The sequence below is a fragment of the Helobdella robusta genome, assembly GCF_000326865.2.
Source record: "Helobdella robusta unplaced genomic scaffold HELROscaffold_49, whole genome shotgun sequence".
NCBI lineage: Eukaryota > Metazoa > Annelida > Clitellata > Rhynchobdellida > Glossiphoniidae > Helobdella > Helobdella robusta.
This window is the reverse complement of record NW_008705246.1, coordinates 244405-263556: the sequence shown is the minus strand read 5'-3', so window position 1 is coordinate 263556 and position 19152 is coordinate 244405. Positions and strand designations below refer to the sequence as shown.

Here is a 19152-nt window from a genome sequence, read left to right as displayed (position 1 = left end):
GTAGGTACTGTAAACGGTAATTTATATAATCGGACACTATGAAACGACATTAATGTTACCTGACCCGAAAACTTACCGACATTTTTTTATTTTCAAAGGTTGACCTTAACGGTTTCAAAGCACACCATGTCATTTCGAATCAAATAGGTTTTGATCGGTTAACATGTAGGTAACTATAATGTCTAAGTTACATTTAATGTTTGTTGGGGAGAAAATTATTCATAGAAATTTTTTAGAATTAAGTTTATCAATTATCAATAGCCATTAGGCTATAACGAAAAATTAATTAACAGAGATTTATTTATTTACAGTTTACTGACATTCAAAATGTTTAAATTATTTAAAAAATCATTAATGTGGTCTTGGTTAAAGTGAAATGTGAGTTTACCCATGAATAATATGGAGTTGTTTGAGAAATTTGAGAGCCAGAAGCATGCAAGCGCTATGGAAACAAGCCTCTTCTTCCGAAAATGTTTCTTGTGTGTGCAGCTTCTGACGCAAAGTGGGACCCGAGACAAAATGGAAGACCAGACAGATCGTACTTTCCTGATTATTAAAAATATATTGATATTTATAAACAACTTTCCGTTAAGCTGCTCTCCGACAAGTATTTGTTAACAGTTAAATACTTTGGTGTTGTCATTCCTATTTCCTATCTTGAATGTTATTTTTTTTAATTTCTATGTGTTGAACACAATATATTCTATTCTATATAAGTCTGGATTTGAAATAAAATTTTAAAGCACTGAAAGAATTCAACGGCGCTTTGTTTACGAATACCAAATAAATTTTTAAAATAATTTTTGGTTTATATACAAAATAAAAAAAAGTACATACAATTCTTGAATTGAAAATAGTTTTGTGAAAGTTAATTGAAAATTATCTAAAATTTGATTCTTCCATTGTTAACTGAAAATCTGAAAAATGTTTCATACCGTTAATATTAGTGAATCTACAAATGACGCAACAAAGTTGTGCCTGTAAACGGAAAGTATCTTGAGAATTTCTATTTCACGCTCTATCAACTTTCTTCTGCCTTCATTCCACTGCATAATCTTCAGGGCGAATTTTCGGTTGCCGCGCGGGGAGGTGCAGGAATAAACCTAAGTGTCGAGTGTGATCGCATTCATCAAAATTCTGGATGCACTGAACATTAAGACTGAATAAATTGTAATTTAAATCTCTATTCGCTGGCGTAACTAAAAAATTTTCTGTGGCGTGGAGCTTGAGGTTTTTGAAAAAGTTTACACCACTACCATTTTTGCTTAATTTCCTTTCTTCTAGTCATGTACAGGTAAAAAGGCACAACTTAAATTAAAAATTTTCTGTCGTTGGGGAGATATGAACATGATTATGTTTCGCTCACAATTGTTATTTCTAATTTCAAATAAATTGCTCAAATTTAAATAGTTAAGGTTTACAACAAAAAATTACGCTAGATTTCTAACCAAGGCAAAGCAAGATGCCAAATATATGAGAATACTCAAAAAGAAGCTTAGAATGTTGTATTCAATCATAAATTCTACTGAAGTATTTGATCGTGAAGTCGTTACGACTGTTTTACCATCATATGATAATCAGAACGACATTAAAATTGATTGCAGGAAAATTTATATTAGTTGAACAATCATGATATTTTACCATGTTAATTAGTAAGTTATTTTAATTATTCTATTCTTATCCTAACAGCTAGAGTTAATTTAATATGGCTTAGGATTAACATTATAACGTTCACTTAAGCACTGATTCTAAGTTTATTTGAGCCTAATCTCCTGTTATAGTAATTTAAATCTTCTAACAGTTTCATCAATTGGTCGATGTTTTAAATAGATTTTAATTTGTGGCTCATGTTATCATCAAATATACCTTAGAATGACCGCCTGTATCCACTAACTCCAAAAAATTGCAATTCATTTTTTCCTGTAACTGCTTGCATGCTTCATCTGATAGCATCAATGGATCCTTTTATTTGACACAATAAAATATGATTTTCTAGATGTTACTAATAAAAATATCAATAAAGAGTTTTGTTTTGTTTCAAAAATTTAATATTATGTTTATATCTTGCAACAAACGATACGTGCCGTGATAAAATTTGTAAACAGGGCAGTTTTTATTAAAAACAAAATTATTGATAAATATTGATGCGAGATCATAATTTTAAAGCTTTTCAGCATTTTGTCACAATCAGGGAAATTCAATTATTATATAAATAGATAAATTCCAAAAATAGATTCTCGAATCATAAATGACCTTATTCTGTTTGATATTGATGCTCTGCTGTGAGTTGTATGTTAGGAATTGAACTAAGAGTACTTGAAAGATTTGCATTTATAATCATTCACTGCCTATCAATATTTATCTGTCAAAGAAAATACTCTAGATAGAACACAATAGATGTAAAACGTTAACTTTGCTTCCAACAAATTTGTATAATGGGAAGAATATTATGGGTAGTCCCATCCCAATTCAAAATTGTTAAAAGCTCCAAATGCTGTACAGCATAGCTTATTGCCTTCAGGTTATTCAGCATGCTATCGCAATATCATCAACAACGCAACAGTCTGTGATATCTTTTTGGATCATTGTCTTATCACTTTCAACCAGAGCTTCGAACCGGAACAGAACCGAAACCGAAAACCGGAAAAAACCGATATTTTAGCCGGAACGAAACTCGGAACTGAACCGAAATATTTTTTAAAAACCGGAACGAAACCGAAAACCGGGACGAAAAAAATAACGTTCCGGTTCGAAGCCGTTAATATATTTTTTATAACGAGCACTTCTATAAATAATTTTTCAAAAGTCTGTTATTTTTCAATGTTTGTATAATATCTTTGATCATTTGTAATCTTCTATCTTTTTTTCATCTGTTTTAGTCATTGTATATAAATATATACTTTTGTTTTCTGAAAAATGTTATGCATTCTTATACTTTGTTTCCATTTGCTGGCTAAAAAAATATTTGAACACATTTTTTTGTATATTTAGAAACTTAAAAAATTCATGACTAATAGTTTCTTAATGAGTTAAAATTTAATTAACAATGATATGTCAATAACTAGAATATCTGATACACGCGATACCGGCAACATTTACAAAAACGCAATTAAATATAATTAATTAAATATATTTGCCCGCAAATTTATTAGCGCGTTCCACCACGTAATGTCAAAGAAATTCACTTTTCATTTCTTGTCTGGAAGATAATTAATTTTTTTTCGCTAAGTTTCGTGATTATTGCATTCAGAATTATTTGTTACTTCTTATCAATAATTTTATATCATTTTATAAGTGTTCTTTACTTTGCTTTACAAATTTGCGCCAGTAGGATTGTGATGACCATTTACAAAATTTAATAACTTTGATGGGCAAAAACGTTTCCCGGAACTGAACCGATAACCGGAACTGAACCGAACCGGAACCGAACCGAAATTTTATCTGGAACGAAAACCGGAACTGAACCGAAATGTATTTTGTTAGTCGAACCGAAACCGAAAACCGGAACGAAAAAAATTACAGTTCGAAGCCCTGCTTTCAACGCATCGCTGGCCAAGCCATTACCACCTATCATCATCAGTCGACGTCGAAATTACCGCAAACTTAACTTGCTATTTTTTGAAAAAAATCCAATCTGCCTCTGCAATGTCCTGATATCGAGCTATCGAACGATCTTGGTGGTGACACTCCAGTATTGACCACATTAAACTCAATTGACAATTTTCTTGACAAATATGCACCAAAAAATTGTACATCATTTTGATACAGCTTACATTCGGCTTTCAATTGATGCAGTTGAAGCAAAAAAAATTGTCATCGCCGTCTCACTGAAATGTGTCGTTACTGAAATTAGAGCAAAATTTAGAGTTGCCAAAGAAGCAGCAACGGTGTTAATTATAAAGTCAAAAACAGATTTAATTAAAAATGAGCCTAATTCATTCAATAACCATTGTCAACTCTGGCTCTCGCTTCCAAATCTTTTTCATTACTCATTCTCAACCACTTTTTTCAGACGAATGTAAGACCTTTGTTAATTTTTTGCTGAACATCTAAAACCAAAGATAGATGCTATTCATCAATCTATATCAGCTTCTATTGGTTCCTCACACCTTTCTTCTTTTTCGTTAGCAGATCCCATTCTAGCATTACTTTTGCATTTTTTCTATCTGCGACTGTTGCTTACATCACAGAACTCATTTCCTCTTACCTAATAAAACTTTCTTCTTGATGCTTTATCGATCCCACTTCTTAAACATTTTGGTCATATTTTTGTTCCTCTGTTTGCCAAAATTTCCAACCTTTTCTTCCTTTTCTTAAATTTTTTTACTATTAAAAAAGCCCAAACTTGACTTTACTATTTTTCAAACAATTACTCAAGTTTAAATCTTTTAACTTTTTCTATGCTTTTAAAACGTTTGGCACTAAATCAAATTCCTCAACACATCACTCATTCTCCTAAATTCATTTCTTTTCAGTCTGCCTATAGGCCAGATTTTTTACTGAAGCAGCTCTTCTTTGCATAGATGACAGTCTGACAAACATATGCAAAACCTAAACTGCTCGGTGTTGTTTAGTCTGGACCTATTTGCCGCATTTGCGCTATCAACCATCAAATCTTATTTGACAAACCTGAATCAGAATTTGGCATCATGAACTCTGCTTTTTATTGTTTTAATTTGTGTCATACCTACCCAATCAATCCCAATATATCGAACTTACTTTTTTTTTTTCATTTTTTCTTGACGGCGGATGTTCTTCAAGGCACTGTTCTTGAACACCCTTTTACTACTTAATTTCCCATTACTTTACTACTATCCCATTAATTTACTACTTAATCCCATTTCTTACCTTATTTCTAAATTTTGCATTTTTTCATCACTGATGACACTTGCCTTTCTACTATTATTTCTCAATCTACTATTACACCACAATTTAATAATTTAAACGCTTGCACAGCTGTTATTGAAGATTAACACCAGACGACTGATTGACAAATGTTCTTGACAACCGTCAACAACTTCTTCTTCGTCATCTGTCAAGGTTGCTGGCTCCTCTCTGCCAATTTTAAATAGTATCAAACTCTTAGGCTTTACTTTTTATTCTTCCCTTTTTAGCTCTCAAATGTTTTCTACAATAAAATCTTGTAACTTTATCATTTGGTCGATTCGTCAGGTTTGTCGCTATCTCTTTGTTGATTAGGTTTCTATCCTAGATCACTGTCTTGTTTTCTCTTGTATTAACTACTGTAACTTTTTTTTAATTGATACATCCCTCAAAATCATTTCCCTCCAATGTCTTCAAAACAAACTAGCTGAATTTGTTCTTAATATGCCATATTACACTTTTAGCTCAACTTCAATTTGTACTGGCTTCCTAGTAGTCAAAAAATTGAAATATGCTGAAGTCATCCATCAATCATTAAATAAGCTTTAATTACCTAATCTTCATAATCTCCGACATTTTAAACATCATACTAGTTTGCACACACTCTCGCCATTAAATTTTATTGGACTAATTTTTAATATTTCAACTGAATAAGAACACGCAAAAATGAAACATTGTTGCCAAGCGCCTTCGGTTGCATTTTAAATATTTGCATTTTATTATAAATAATAGGAAATACATGCAAATACAATAGAAGTGCACAGACGTTCAGGAAAATTTTGTACACATTGTATTTGGTGCAATGTGATGATTGCTACAACACAATGAAACATTGAAGAAACACTTGTATGTCTATTTAATACCTATTGATTGCATGCAGCAGTGATTCATACGTCCTTTCGAATCATTCATAATAGAAAGGACTCCTCACCTATATCGCATGTGCAATTGTAACGATTATAAAAATTACAAATTGTTAAAAATTACTGATGTTTTGTTTTCTTAAATTAAACATGATTAAATAAATTTTACAAATTATTAAAAATTGTTTATAATAAATTTGAGTCCGTTAGCTTATGGTTACAGCGTGTACATTACATTAAGCACTGTGGAATATTTGACATGGCAACATTTGATAGGACGGTTTCCGAAATTCGCGATGCCACCCTACCCTATTACTTCAGTAGATTTGATTTGAAATCAACGACGTCTCTTTTGTCATTCAATCACCCAAAAAAATTTCACTCGTCTTTTTCAGAGAAAAACATTAACTCGGCGGATGATGTAAAACTTTTGAGCGTAAAAAGTTTTGATGGGGAAAACCAAAATAACTCAACCTCATCGTATTTCATGAAAAATTGTTCTCTTAATGACAATTTATTACTTGAAGAAAATGAAGAAAATGTGCTAGCGACGAATTTAAAGTTGAAACTTCATGCTCAATCAAGTTATCCAACTGGGGCTTCATCCGATGAAATTAAGAACTCGTATGATAATTCAAATAATTTTGCCTTATTTGCATCACAACAAAACGTTGAAAAACCAAGCGCTCTTATTGACAACGCCAACTCCAAATGGATGAAACTCAGAAATTCTGTTAAAATGACAAATGCATTTTCTTCTAATTATTTAAAAAAACCTCCATTAGATCGAGAAGATTCATTTCTGAAAAAATTTTCAACTCGACAAGGAAGCGGCATGACGAAAGAAAATAATTCGAGCTTTTATAATATAAAGGAACAATCATGCAACGGCTTTGGTAAAATGAAAGATGAACAAGTTGCATTAAAAAGTAAATTTTTTAAAAATTATAATAAAACCTTAAAAATCAAGTTTTACTATCTATCTATATAGCATAGGGAAAATTTCAACACCTGTCATTCTATCGGATGCGTCATAGTTTTTGTTATTAATTTATTCTCGTAGCAATGAAAATTTTTATTTCGCTGCTGTATAAATCTGTTCTATTTTATTGGATTGATTGCACAAATATCGATTGCAGCCCATGCTCCCGTGTACTTTTGTATAGCGTTCCTTTTTCGTCCGGCAGTCATGCATCTAATTTTTTAAACTTTTGCGTGGTTTCCATCGAGTTAAATGAGATTTGAAGATGAAAAATTTTGATGTATCTAAATAATATGAAAAATACCGCCATAGTGACTACTGACGCCACAAATTCCGCTGACGACGGCAGCTGGCAGGTCTGCAAGCGCCGTATTGCATGTATCATCAAGTAAATATCGTTTCATTCAATCTGCCTACTGGAAAGATTAACCCACTCCACTGAAGAAGCAACCATTTTCTACATAACGTAACCTGACCATCTTGTTCAAATATCTAGAAATTGAAATTCTTTATAATCGTCAGTTTGAATTTTTCTGCAGCCAGAGTCAGTTTTTAGACAGGAAAACACATTTTTTAAATACAAAATTGACCGAAATTGGGAGTGATAAGAAAAAACATCGCTAGCTTAATCTATTTTTGTAACAAAATTTTGATAATTTCCTCCCCAGTCGTCAAATTGCAAAAAATTGTAACACTTTTAAAATTTTGGCTCCCAGGTCTGCTGGTCTGCATTGTTTAGATCCACTCTTGTGTATATATAAAAATGTGTGTCTGAGTGGGTTCGATTAGTTAAATAATCTATTTAATTATTCCTACTGCACTTCTTCCTCTATTAAGCGTTTTGTTAGGTAGGGTAATGAGATTTAAATTTACCTACTGATGAATTTATCGGTGGATGGATATCTGTTTATTTTATTTGAATTGAATTATTTATGTTGCTATTTAATCTGCATTGCTCATGAATAATTGTATGAGTATGTTTAATTTTGAAAGTATAGGTAGATCCGTGTAAATCTGTGCTGCTTGAGTGTTTTCCCATGTGTGTGTGTGTGTGTGTGTGTGTGTGTGTGTGTGTGTGTATAAAGCTTGATTTTCTATATATAAATATGTTTGTATATGTGAATATATATGTGCAAAAATATACTAACATGTAAATCGTTTTTTTTATTGCTCAACAAAAACAATTGGTAAACTTTGATAAATGATGATATTTTTTAGTTTTTCTTTCTTTATTTTTTTGTTTATTTTATTTATTGACAAAATTATTTATTATGTATTCTATTTCAGTTAAGGCGCTGATACAAATACATGTTTACTTTTTTGTGCTTGTAAATAATAAAATAATAAAAAATTATAAATAAATAAATATATATATATATATATGTGTGTGTGTGTGTGTGTGTTTGTTTGAGAGAGAGAGGAAGAGAGAGAAAATGAAAATGAGTGTGTTCGTGTGTCTGTCTATGTCTCTATATATTTAAGTGTGAAAGTATGTGTGTGTATTTATGAAGACGTTAAAAATTTTAGCTAAGCTTTTTTTGGTAGCAAACAGATCCTTTTCATGTTTGTTCTTGTTATGAGCAAGTTTTAATAATTTTCAATTTTCTCTGTCCGAAAGTAATCTAAAGATGAAAGATGATCAACACCTGCTATAACAATGTTTATGGATCGGATGTTAATTATACTATTGTTCGTACATGACATCTCAGTTGGTTGATTTAAAAACTCAGTTGTTTGATTTATAAACTAATTTAATTTCATTTTAAGAGTTCCGCATTAATAACTATCCGCATTTTTTGTTTTATTTTTTTTTTAGAAAAAACTGAATTCAAGTTTATTTTTGGACCTGACGATACCATTCTGCTAGTGTGGTTATCAATATTAACAGTCAGCATCTTGTACAACTTGTGGACCTGTATTGCCAGGGAGGCATTTACAGAAATATACTCGAGTCACCTGGCGGTCTGGATCGCAACAGATGTTTTGTGTGATCTAATATATTTTTTTGACATTTTTGTTCAATTCAGAACCAGTTTTTTAGAGCATGGATTAGTTGTCTACGATCACAAAAAATTAAATAGACGTTACTCACATTCGAAAGATTTCTACCTTGATATTATTTCCCTCACGCCTCTGGACTTTCTGCAAATCTACACTGGCATTCATCCAATTTTGAGATTTCCTCGATTCCTCAAGGCATATCGGCTGTGCAGGTTTGGGTACATGGTTGAAACAAGAACTGCATACCCAAACATGTGGAGGGTGACAAACTTGAGTCACGTGCTTTTTCTCGGTTGCCACTGGTTTGCAGCTTTTTATTTTTTAATGTCACGACATGAAAATTTTTCAACCTCTTGGGGATATTCAGTAAAAGATGATGATTTAAATTCTGCTGCTCAAAAATATCTTCATTCATTGTACTGGTCCACACTGACGCTTACAACAATCGGTGATATGCCATGTCCTGAAACCAGCTGGCAGTTAGTAACTTGTTTCACTCTTTCTACAAATATTTTATAGAATTCTAAAATTAACATAAATTTGGATTTGTTAACATATTTATTCGATATTATTTGCTCACAAAGCATATTTTTTATTAAAACATGCAAGCAGTTTTTTTAAAAACTTATTTATGATTTTAGATATCTTTCAACAAGTTTCACCCTTTTTAAAAATTTGCATAAAAGTTAAAATTTTACATACGGTAGCGATGAATAAATAAATTTACACATCGATTTTGTTTGCAAATATTGACACTCTTAGACATGATACTTTAACAAAAAGTTTTTATAAACATGATATGCTTAAAATTATCGTTTCAAATCTCCAAAAATTTATTTCAAAATTTCACGGCGGTAGCGATAAAAACCAGACTGATCAGTGAAGCAGAAGTTACATTGAATAAACAATGATGATGCCTGTAAAAATGCATGCATCACATCTATGAGTTTCTCCATTTATGGTAAGGTAGCAAATCTTTTTTAATGCTTTATGCAGGTTTGTTTTCACAATAATGAGTTACTTGATTGGCGTGTTTGTCTTCGCGACCATAGTTGGTAAGTTTTGTTTTAAATTAATACGCTACAGAATACTGTTTAATTAACTCTCATTTTACTAATAAAAATTACACGGATGATATTTTTAAAAAAATTTGTGATAGTATTAAATGGAACATACCAAAATGCGTATAAATAATAACATAACAAGTAATTTATTATTAACCCTCTTACCAACCGACAAACAATGATCACCAACCACAACGTAAAAACCTCAACAACACCAACCACAACCACGCAACAACACAACATTGCTATATAATTTATTATAAACATGTTAAAGATTAATATTTCTAGGACAGGTTGGGAATGTCATAACGAACAGAAACGCAAGTCGACAAGAGTTTGAAAAACATTTGGTATAAACTTTTTTTATTTATTTTACAGTAATATTGAAAATTTTTTATCAAATCAAATACAAATTTTCTACAGTTCAATTAGACAAAATTATAATAATATAATTATACGTAATTTCAATAATTTAAAAAAAATCTTTTTTTTTGTTGTGTAAGACTGTGTTTTTGTGTTGTAGTATTGCGTTTGTGTAGAGTGGGGTTTCTCTGATTGATTGCAGAAATTGAATGCATTGACAATTTTTTAATGAATGCCAACAAAATGGTTTACGAATGGAAAGGTATAGGAATTTTGTAAAAATCTGCCGATGTTAATATTTCGTAGAACTCGAAAGAGTTTAATAATTTTGTATAACCAACTTGAAAATGGAAATGACAATTGCTGGAAAATATTTTGATTGTGACAAATTTACATGAAAAGTTTATAAATTCCACACTGATGACATATTAACAAACAGTTTATAACATGAATTATGTTACGCATTGGCCCTCTCATGACCATTTCTTCCCATTTGGGAACGTTTTATAGTCATTCCATGCCGTTGATGTATTATCAATCACTACAAAATTATTGAAATAAATGCAGGATGGTGCGAAAACTTACATGAGAAATCATAGCGTTCCAATCGACATGCAGAAACGAGTGCAACGATGGTATGACTATTCTTGGAGCAGGTAGGTAAACGTCGCCAAACTTTGTCACGTTAATTCAAAAATTGTTTAGTTTTATATATTATAACGCAACACAACATAATAATGTTAATTGAAAAGATTTTTGGCTGCTAACACAAATCAACTCAAAATATGATCCTAATAAAAAGGAGGATAAGTGAACTATAATGAACTAAATAGCTTTACACATAAATTTTAACGGAATGTCCTCCAAATATCATACATAATTTTGTAATTTTTCAAATTCTGTAAATATGCCAACTTGAAAATGATATTGTAAAATAATTTGCCGGTCTTTAATAATTGACAACAGAAGCAGAAGATTAGTGATCCATTTTGAGCTTCAAAGACCCATTAACAGACTGAAAGTATAAATGTTGTAACTTCAAGTTATTCGATATTCCGTAGGTTCATTGATTTCTGTTGCACAAGCACAACTTCTTTAAACACAGGCTTGTCTGAACGTTTATTCGAATGCCAACAGTAATAGAAACACTGAATCATTCACTAAACCAAGAAATACACTTAATGTCACACGATCGCCAATAATTGACAACGCAACTCCACAATCTAACAACTCCACTCCAACCCCGCTACTCTTACTACACTATCAGAAGTTTTACAATCGAAATATTTTACAGTTCTACAAAGATAACGAATATAGCAAAGATTACAAAGATAATGACAGTCAATTGAAATTAATTATATATAGCGACATTAGACCATTCCAGCGGACATAACAATTTATTTTTACTTTTATGCATTTTTTCTAAAATTGAATAAAAGGTTACATTAAATTACATTAAATATGTGAACAAGAAAAAAAGATTTTGACTTTTTACAAATAATGCTTACTTCTAATCATTTTCTTTTGATAATTCATGCATATCCCAACGGATGTTGTTGTCTTCATCGGCCAGCTGTTTGTTTTCTCGTTCAGACGAGCAGTTGCGCAACCGAACTTTCGACTGTGCAACCGAACTTTCAACTGGGCAACCAAACTTTCAGGAGTGAAAGAAAAGTATAGTACTCGTTTGGATAGGCTTGACACGTGTTTCGTCCCTACCGGGGACTCATCAGCAACCAGAATACCTATCAGAATAGTATCGCAGTTTTTTCCTTAAAAAGCCCTCACGAATCACTTCTTTAGTTTGTGGTGTTTTCATTTATTTGAGAGGATCGTAAGTTGTAATCGTTAGGATTTGCGATCCGACAAAATTCCCCAACCAGATCATCGCGTGTGTGTTGGCAAACGTGATGGATGAAGGTGAATTGTTGGGATCAATCCTGTTGTTGTACCACAGAAAGATTCGCATTGGAGTGGGCACTCTCGTTGTTTGCTTCTTCGATTACATCGGGGTCACCAATTTGTTGCGGTGGCGCTAATGAATGATAACTCCAAACCAGGAAGAGCAGTGAGCAGGAGTGAAAAGAAGAAAAAAATAGTATTTGTTTTGACAGGCTGGACACGTGTTTCGTCCCTACCGGGGTCTCATCAGCAGCCCGAATATGGTACTTATCAGAATAGTATCTCAGTTTGTGGTGTTTTATTTATTTTGAGGATCGTCAGTTTTAGTCGTTAGGATTTGCGATACGACAGCATCGAGACAAAATGTTGATAAAAAAAAACTATTTGTTATTAAAAAATAAACTTCTGACTAGAATAGCGATATTCACATATGTGATTATTTGTAATAATCACCAAACTGGATACTTGAAATTTGAGAGGTCGAATGAATGGCGGAGGTGACGTGAACTCTCTCGGCCTTCTTCCTGATAAACTACGAACAGAACTTGCTTTGTACGTCAACTTGGAAACCCTTAAAAAAGTTAGTTTTAATATTCGCCCCGTTTAAAACAGTCATAAAGGAATTTGGCAAATTATTACATTGAAAATAAAAGCTGAAATTTTAAGTGTTTTTGTTCAATTTGATTCAAGGTAACAATATTCCAAGAATGCGAGCCAGAATTTCTGCACGACTTGGTGTTGAAGATGCGAGCATTCATATTCACGCCTGCTGATCTCATCTGCAGGAAGGGTGAGGTTGCCAGGGAGATGTTCATCATTGCTGACGGGCTGATCGAGGTCGTCAGGTTCAACTCTAAATATTTTCTCAACTTTCAGATAAAAATCAATTTCATCAGCCATAAAAATGATTTTATTGTAAAAAAATTATATTATACAAAGTGATTCTGGAGAAGTTTTGAAACAAATGAACGCTGGCGATTTTTTTGGTGAAATTGGAGTTTTAAATCTTGATGGAGTTAATAAGTAGGTAGAAATTAATTACTTTTATGTATAGTGCATTGAACATTAATGGTAACAGCCACCACAATGATAAAATAATAAAGTAACTAAATGATTATTTTTTAAACTATATGAATAAACTTAAAATTGTTTGTATTCTGGCTAACTTAACTTGAGCAGTTGCATCAAACGAACTTTGCAGACGAACAGCTGATGTTCGGTCGGTAGGATACTCAGAACTTTTTGTGTTGTCACGTGATGATGTTTTGGAGGCATTCAAGGACCATCCAGACGCAGAGGTGAAGGGTGTAGAGCACATATTATAATTTTATTAATTTATGTATATAAGTAGCATTGGCAATTAATTATATTTTTATCAAAAACCTGACCGATAAACAGGAATTGCATTACATCATATGTGCAGCAGGGTAACAGGATAAATACTCCCCGGACATTTACCACCCGGACAAATACCCCCCGGACATTTACCCCCCGGACAATTGCTACCCGGACAAATACCCCCCGAGCAAAATACCCCCGGACAATTACTCCTGGACCTATCTAACAACTTGACGGTGGCGTCTTATATTACATCGTATATGGTGAACAGTCGGCAATTTAGCTTTAGCATTATCAATTATTAATGAAACGCATCTAGCAACGATTTGTTGTGTTTATTCAAATGTTTCTTTTGCTAATACCTTACACTGTTGTGCACAGGTTAGAACTTTTTTTTCGCTGGATCTGGAGCATGAGAATGTACGTTCATTCGTTCCAAAAGCTCATGACCACGAAGTTTAAGTTTAGCCTTGCACGAACTAGTGTTTCTCTTTTTTTCGCATTCATATGATACAACACCGTCCGCTAAATCTTTCTGTTTAACATAAATAAAACCTTCGAAAAGCACTTTTAATTTTCTTCTATTTAAATTTACAAATTCAATCAACGAAGCCATTATTACCTGTAATTGAAATCAAACTTATAACAAAATAATAACGATTATGATTCCCAACAAAAGATATTGACAAAATTGAGTTAAGTTAACAGACAAAAAAATATGTATCGTTAAAGATATGGAAAAAATATTATCACTGAAAAAACATAAAACGTTAATTTTTTTGCATTAGAAAGAAAATTAACAACAGCTCAATTTGCTCTAATAAATTAGAAATTATAATTTATTTGTCCTTAGAGTTTTTATATGTGGGATGGGTTTAATCTGGGGAGTATTTGTCCGGGGAGTAATTGTTCAGGAGGTATTTATCTCGGGGTGAGGGGTATTTGCCCGGGGAGTAATTGTCCGGAGTTATTTTGCTCAGGGGTTTTTTGCTCGGTTTTTTGTCTGGGGGGGGTAATTGTCCGGAGGGTTTTTTTCCGGGGTAAATGTCTGAGGGGTAATTGTCAGGAGGGTAAATGTCCGGGGGTTTTTTGTCCTAAAACCATATACGGTTCATTTTGTAATTCTATGAGTTTCTTTTGGCGAATAATTTTAATTATTAACTTATAGATGATGGCAGAAAATGTTTGATGGCATTTGTTTTTGCCAATTATGATGAAGATTTTTGTATTGTTAAAATTTATAAAAAAAAAAATTTATTTTTTACAGAAACTCATTAAGAAATATGGAAGAAAGCGTTTACAAGAGCTAGACGAGCACAAGAAGAAAAAGTTAAATGAAAAATTGGATGAGCTGAAAAAACAAGAAACATTAAGAAACATTTATTCTCCTAATGAGTGCAATCAACTTAAAACCACTGAAAAATGGCTTAACTTGACCGCCACTCTAGTTAATCTTTCTAAATCCGATGTAGGACTAGGGAATAAATTAAGAAATAAGTCACCTTTTGACAACTCATTGCAAAACAATATCAATATAGAAGACCTAAAGAAAAGTTCAAACGATTCTGCCGTAAACAACAGCAAACGAGCATCAAGGAATTTCGACAGCAGTGCCAATGGCTCTTCAGACACCAATACAAACATATTAAATAAAAATTTGATCGACCTGATATCAGACTCTCTGCATGACGCCAATTCTCGGCGTTCGAATGACGAAAATGTTCAAAAAACTGACGACAAAATTTTTCTTCAAAGTTTTCCAGATCTGATCGGTGGCGTCAATACTCAGGACATTAAACATTTCTGCTGCCTACTCTCTAAAAATATTTACGACTTCTGTCGCGAAAATCAGGTTAATGATTTCGATAAAAAATTTACTAAAATACATTTTTAACAATGATCTTAATATTATTTTATCATATAAAATACTAAACGCTAATTTATCAAGATATCGAAGAAAATTAATAAATACGAGATTCGACTCAAGCAACTCGAAAAAGAAAATGAGCAGAAAAAAATATTGATCAGCACGTTGACAAATGAATTAAAAAAATTGTCGGCATCCGAAATATGTGCATAAAAACATCAATTAATTTAAACATTTTAATGAATCGCAAATTTTTTAAACCGTCCAGAACATTTAATTTTTCTACAATTTTTTTAAAAACAACGACAAACTTTATTTATCATTATTTTATCACAATAAAAATGCCTAAACTTTAAAAAAAACACGTCCTAATAATTAAAATTATGTTTACGTAATTTTTTTTTAAATTTGAAAAAATAATCATTTTTTCAAATTCTAGACTTGTCATTTGTAGTTCTTGGTGTTGTAGGTAGGTATGTATCGGCCGTAGAAACTAAAACTAGTTTTCCGTAATTTATGATGCCAGCACATTCTCTCACCTTATTGAAATTAGAAGTTGTACATTTGTTTGCAAGTAAACATGTATATAAGAGTGTATTAATAAGCATATTGTATATATGCAAAATGATTGTATAGCTAGGCCCATGGATATCATGGATATATATAATATATATCCATGGCTAGGCCCTCCGATTGATATATTATTATCATAATTATAACTTAATTTTTAAAATTACCAGACATTAAAAGTAAGTACTGTTTTGAGAAAATTGTTTTTTCAAGATATGCTAACATAACATGTCATTTATCTATATAATCACACAGATTTAAGTTTTTTGTTCGTTTCCATGTTTTTGTTTGTTTATAATAGTATTTACAAAACTCAATGAAGAGGTATAAATTCAAAATTGTGTGAAATAATTTGTTGACTTGTTTATAGGAATGTACCAGAACAAGGTTTTAAGCTAGGCTTGAGAACTGCGTTAACAAACTAATGAAGCCAGTCACAAGTTAACGTAAAATGTGACTGCTACAAAAACCCGGCCTTGTTTGATTTGTGTTTGTAAAGCTAAATTTGTTTCATACGGTGTTTCACTGGGGTCGGTTCTCGGCCCCTCCTGTTAGTGTTGTACACTGCAGATGTTTTCAAAATCATTGAAAGATATAATTTCAAATATCATGGTTTTGGTGATGATATTCAGATCATTGCTAGTGCCTCTGTCGTTTTGATGATCTGTCTGTAGACTAAGATCACGTCTCTCGGAAATTAATAATGAATGGATTATGGCAATTAGGCTTAAATTGAATCAATCAAAAACTCATTTTTTACCGGTTGGCACTAGGCAGCAATTGGAAGAAATAAACATTGAGTCTATTAGACTTGGTGCTTATGACGTTGAATTTTGCACATCTGCACGCAGCCTTGGATTTTTTGATAATAACATCTCTTTTAATGTTCACACTGAGGCAGTTTCGAAAGAATGCTGAATGCACTGGACAATTGCGTAGGCTTAGACTCATCAAACGTTTTTCAATGTCTTGTTCATTCCTTTATCCACTCAAAAATAAGCTATTGCAATAGTCTATATTACGGACTGTCTGGTGTAAGTATGGCTAGACTATAGTCGGTTCAAAATTAGACTGCAAGATTTTTTTGCTCTACGCTGGTTTCGGTTTATCAGAGAGTTATTTTCAAGATATGTTTAACGATTATTAAATGTATTTAATAAAATTTAAATATTTAATATTTAACTGACAGAGTCATTCTTAGAACAATGCCACTGATAAGTCAAATATTGCGCTCTGGTAATTCAGGTTTACTGTTTGTACCTGACACAAACTTGGCTTTTGTTCAAAAGATTTTCTCTTTAATGGGTTCTGCTGTTTGTGTCTGTCATTCAATTTCGTTGAAGGTTGAAACACGATCTTTTTGTTCAAGCTTACTCGTGCTAATGTTTTTTTTCTATTCATTGCATTGCCTTAGTAAAGTGCTAAGCAACGTAGTGCAATAATCGTTTGCGCCTCTGAGGTCTTTTTAAAGGGCGCTTACAAACACACCAATAATAATAATTCTTTTTAATACTGAACTTTTTTTTATGATCGCGTTCATTAGATGATAAATACGTGTAGTTTAATGCAATCATCTTTAATATTAAAAAATGCTAGTAATGTGAATAAATTACATAAATTTTTTCTATATGTTTTAAAGCATAAATAAGTGATTTTACTAAGAAAACAATTACATTGGTTTATTTTTAGGTCATTTAAGAGTATTTTTTATTTAGTAGTGATAAGGTAAAATTGTAAAAGTTGAAAAAATTTTTCTGAGAGTTGGAACCCGGAGTTGGAAATTTTTACCCGGAGTCAAAATTTTTTGAGGGACCGGAGTTGGAATTCGATTCCGACAATCCTGGGCAACATGCAGTCACTTGCAGTTGTAGAGGAACAAAAATTGTGACGTTTGATGCCGTTTGAATCCTAAAGCTCGAGTGATGTGAGCTTAAATAATAAAAAGTATACAAAACACGTGGTACCAACGCATGTAAAAATCGTTAGAGACATTCAAAAAGTGTGACTATGTTTGCACAGCTGCTGATATTTGGACGCAGCGTGTTCGCTGTTATATTAAGTCTTGATGATTTCATAGTCATAGGAAGCTCTACTGTTGCTTAAAAAACAAACAGTGATTTCACTTCAATGATAGAAATAAATTAAATATTCGATAATTACAGTGATGGGTAGTTACTAACTACAAATAATTAACTAGCAGTTAATAACTACAAACTAGTAATCAAAAAGTAGTTAATAACTATTTTATTTTGAATAGTTGTTAACTACTAGTTAACTAAATTTTTTAGTAGTAACTATCATAGTTAACTATTTTTTTAACTACTTGAACATACTTTTCCTCAGAATTAATGTTTATCTTTTTAATTGCACATCCCTATTTTCAAGTTTGTTTATTAGTTTCCGCGTCAACGCCATTTCTTTTTGAGCTTTTTTTGTGTACGAGATGCAGATAATTTGCGTTTGATTAATTATTTAATATGAATACTCAAATTATTAAATTGTGCTTTATTGACGCCGTTTTAAAGAAAGACGACGATAAAAAATTTACTGCAAATTTTGTAAAAACATTTTCTTTGGTAGCATTTAAAATACTACAGAAGGTGACAGTGACATAGAATAGAAGATATTTACGAAAATGGCGTATTATTAAAAACAAATATTACTGATTTAATAGAGATAGAACAAATTGATGCTGATGATGTTTTCTCCCCGCACAAACAATGTGGTAATCACAGTTTGAATCTGGTAGCAAGTGTAGAAGATGCTCTGAAAGCAAGAGAAAATCAGCAATACAAAAGACTGTATGATAGAACCATAGCAAAGGTGACATCACTGTCAAACTCTGTACATTGGAGTACTAAAAATGCTAATATTGTACAAGACATTACTGGTTCTACATTTATTAAACCAAATGTTACAAGGTGGTGTTCAGAATTTTATGCAGTAGAAAGAGTTGTTGACATAGGATTCAACAAAATTTGTAGTTGTCAAAGAATTAGGACAAGTTTTATTTACAGAAAATGAATTTAGTTTTTTGAAGTCTTTTCTCCAAGCCATGAAACCAATAGTAACTGCAGTGGATATCATTCAGAGTGAAAATTCATACATAGGTCACATTGTACCAACAATCACTAGAATTAAAAAAAAATTAACTGTGTACAGATAAAGCTGTTCAACCTTTATTGCAAGCGCTGACTGTGTTAAAGAAAAGAAATGTGGTAAAGAAAAAAAATTTGGGCAAATTTTAGAAAATGATGAGTATCTGTTTGTCTCTATGCTAATTCCACAATTTAAAACAAACTTTCTAACCTGTGAAAA

The 19152-nt window shown here is 31.9% G+C and overlaps 2 protein-coding genes across 2 annotated transcripts; one reads left to right on the top strand and one right to left on the bottom strand.

Moving 5' to 3' along the window:
• Nucleotides 1-384: 384 nt before the first annotated feature.
• Nucleotides 385-1914, bottom strand: HELRODRAFT_178632 (hypothetical protein; the record flags this gene model as incomplete). The annotated part of the gene is made up of 3 exons (XM_009026732.1): nucleotides 385-546; nucleotides 936-1103; nucleotides 1867-1914. The coding sequence occupies 3 exons, from the start codon at nucleotides 1912-1914 to the stop codon at nucleotides 385-387; spliced, it is 378 nt and encodes a 125-aa protein (XP_009024980.1).
• A 6648-nt stretch (nucleotides 1915-8562) lies between these two features.
• Nucleotides 8563-13384, top strand: HELRODRAFT_86050 (hypothetical protein; the record flags this gene model as incomplete). Its single annotated transcript, XM_009026695.1, has 8 exons — nucleotides 8563-9209; nucleotides 9727-9785; nucleotides 10083-10144; nucleotides 10725-10813; nucleotides 12537-12639; nucleotides 12750-12904; nucleotides 12999-13082; nucleotides 13261-13384. Coding segments are annotated over 8 exons (1323 nt in total), but the record flags the coding sequence as incomplete, so codon positions are not given.
• Between the last annotated feature and the right edge of the window lie 5768 nt (nucleotides 13385-19152).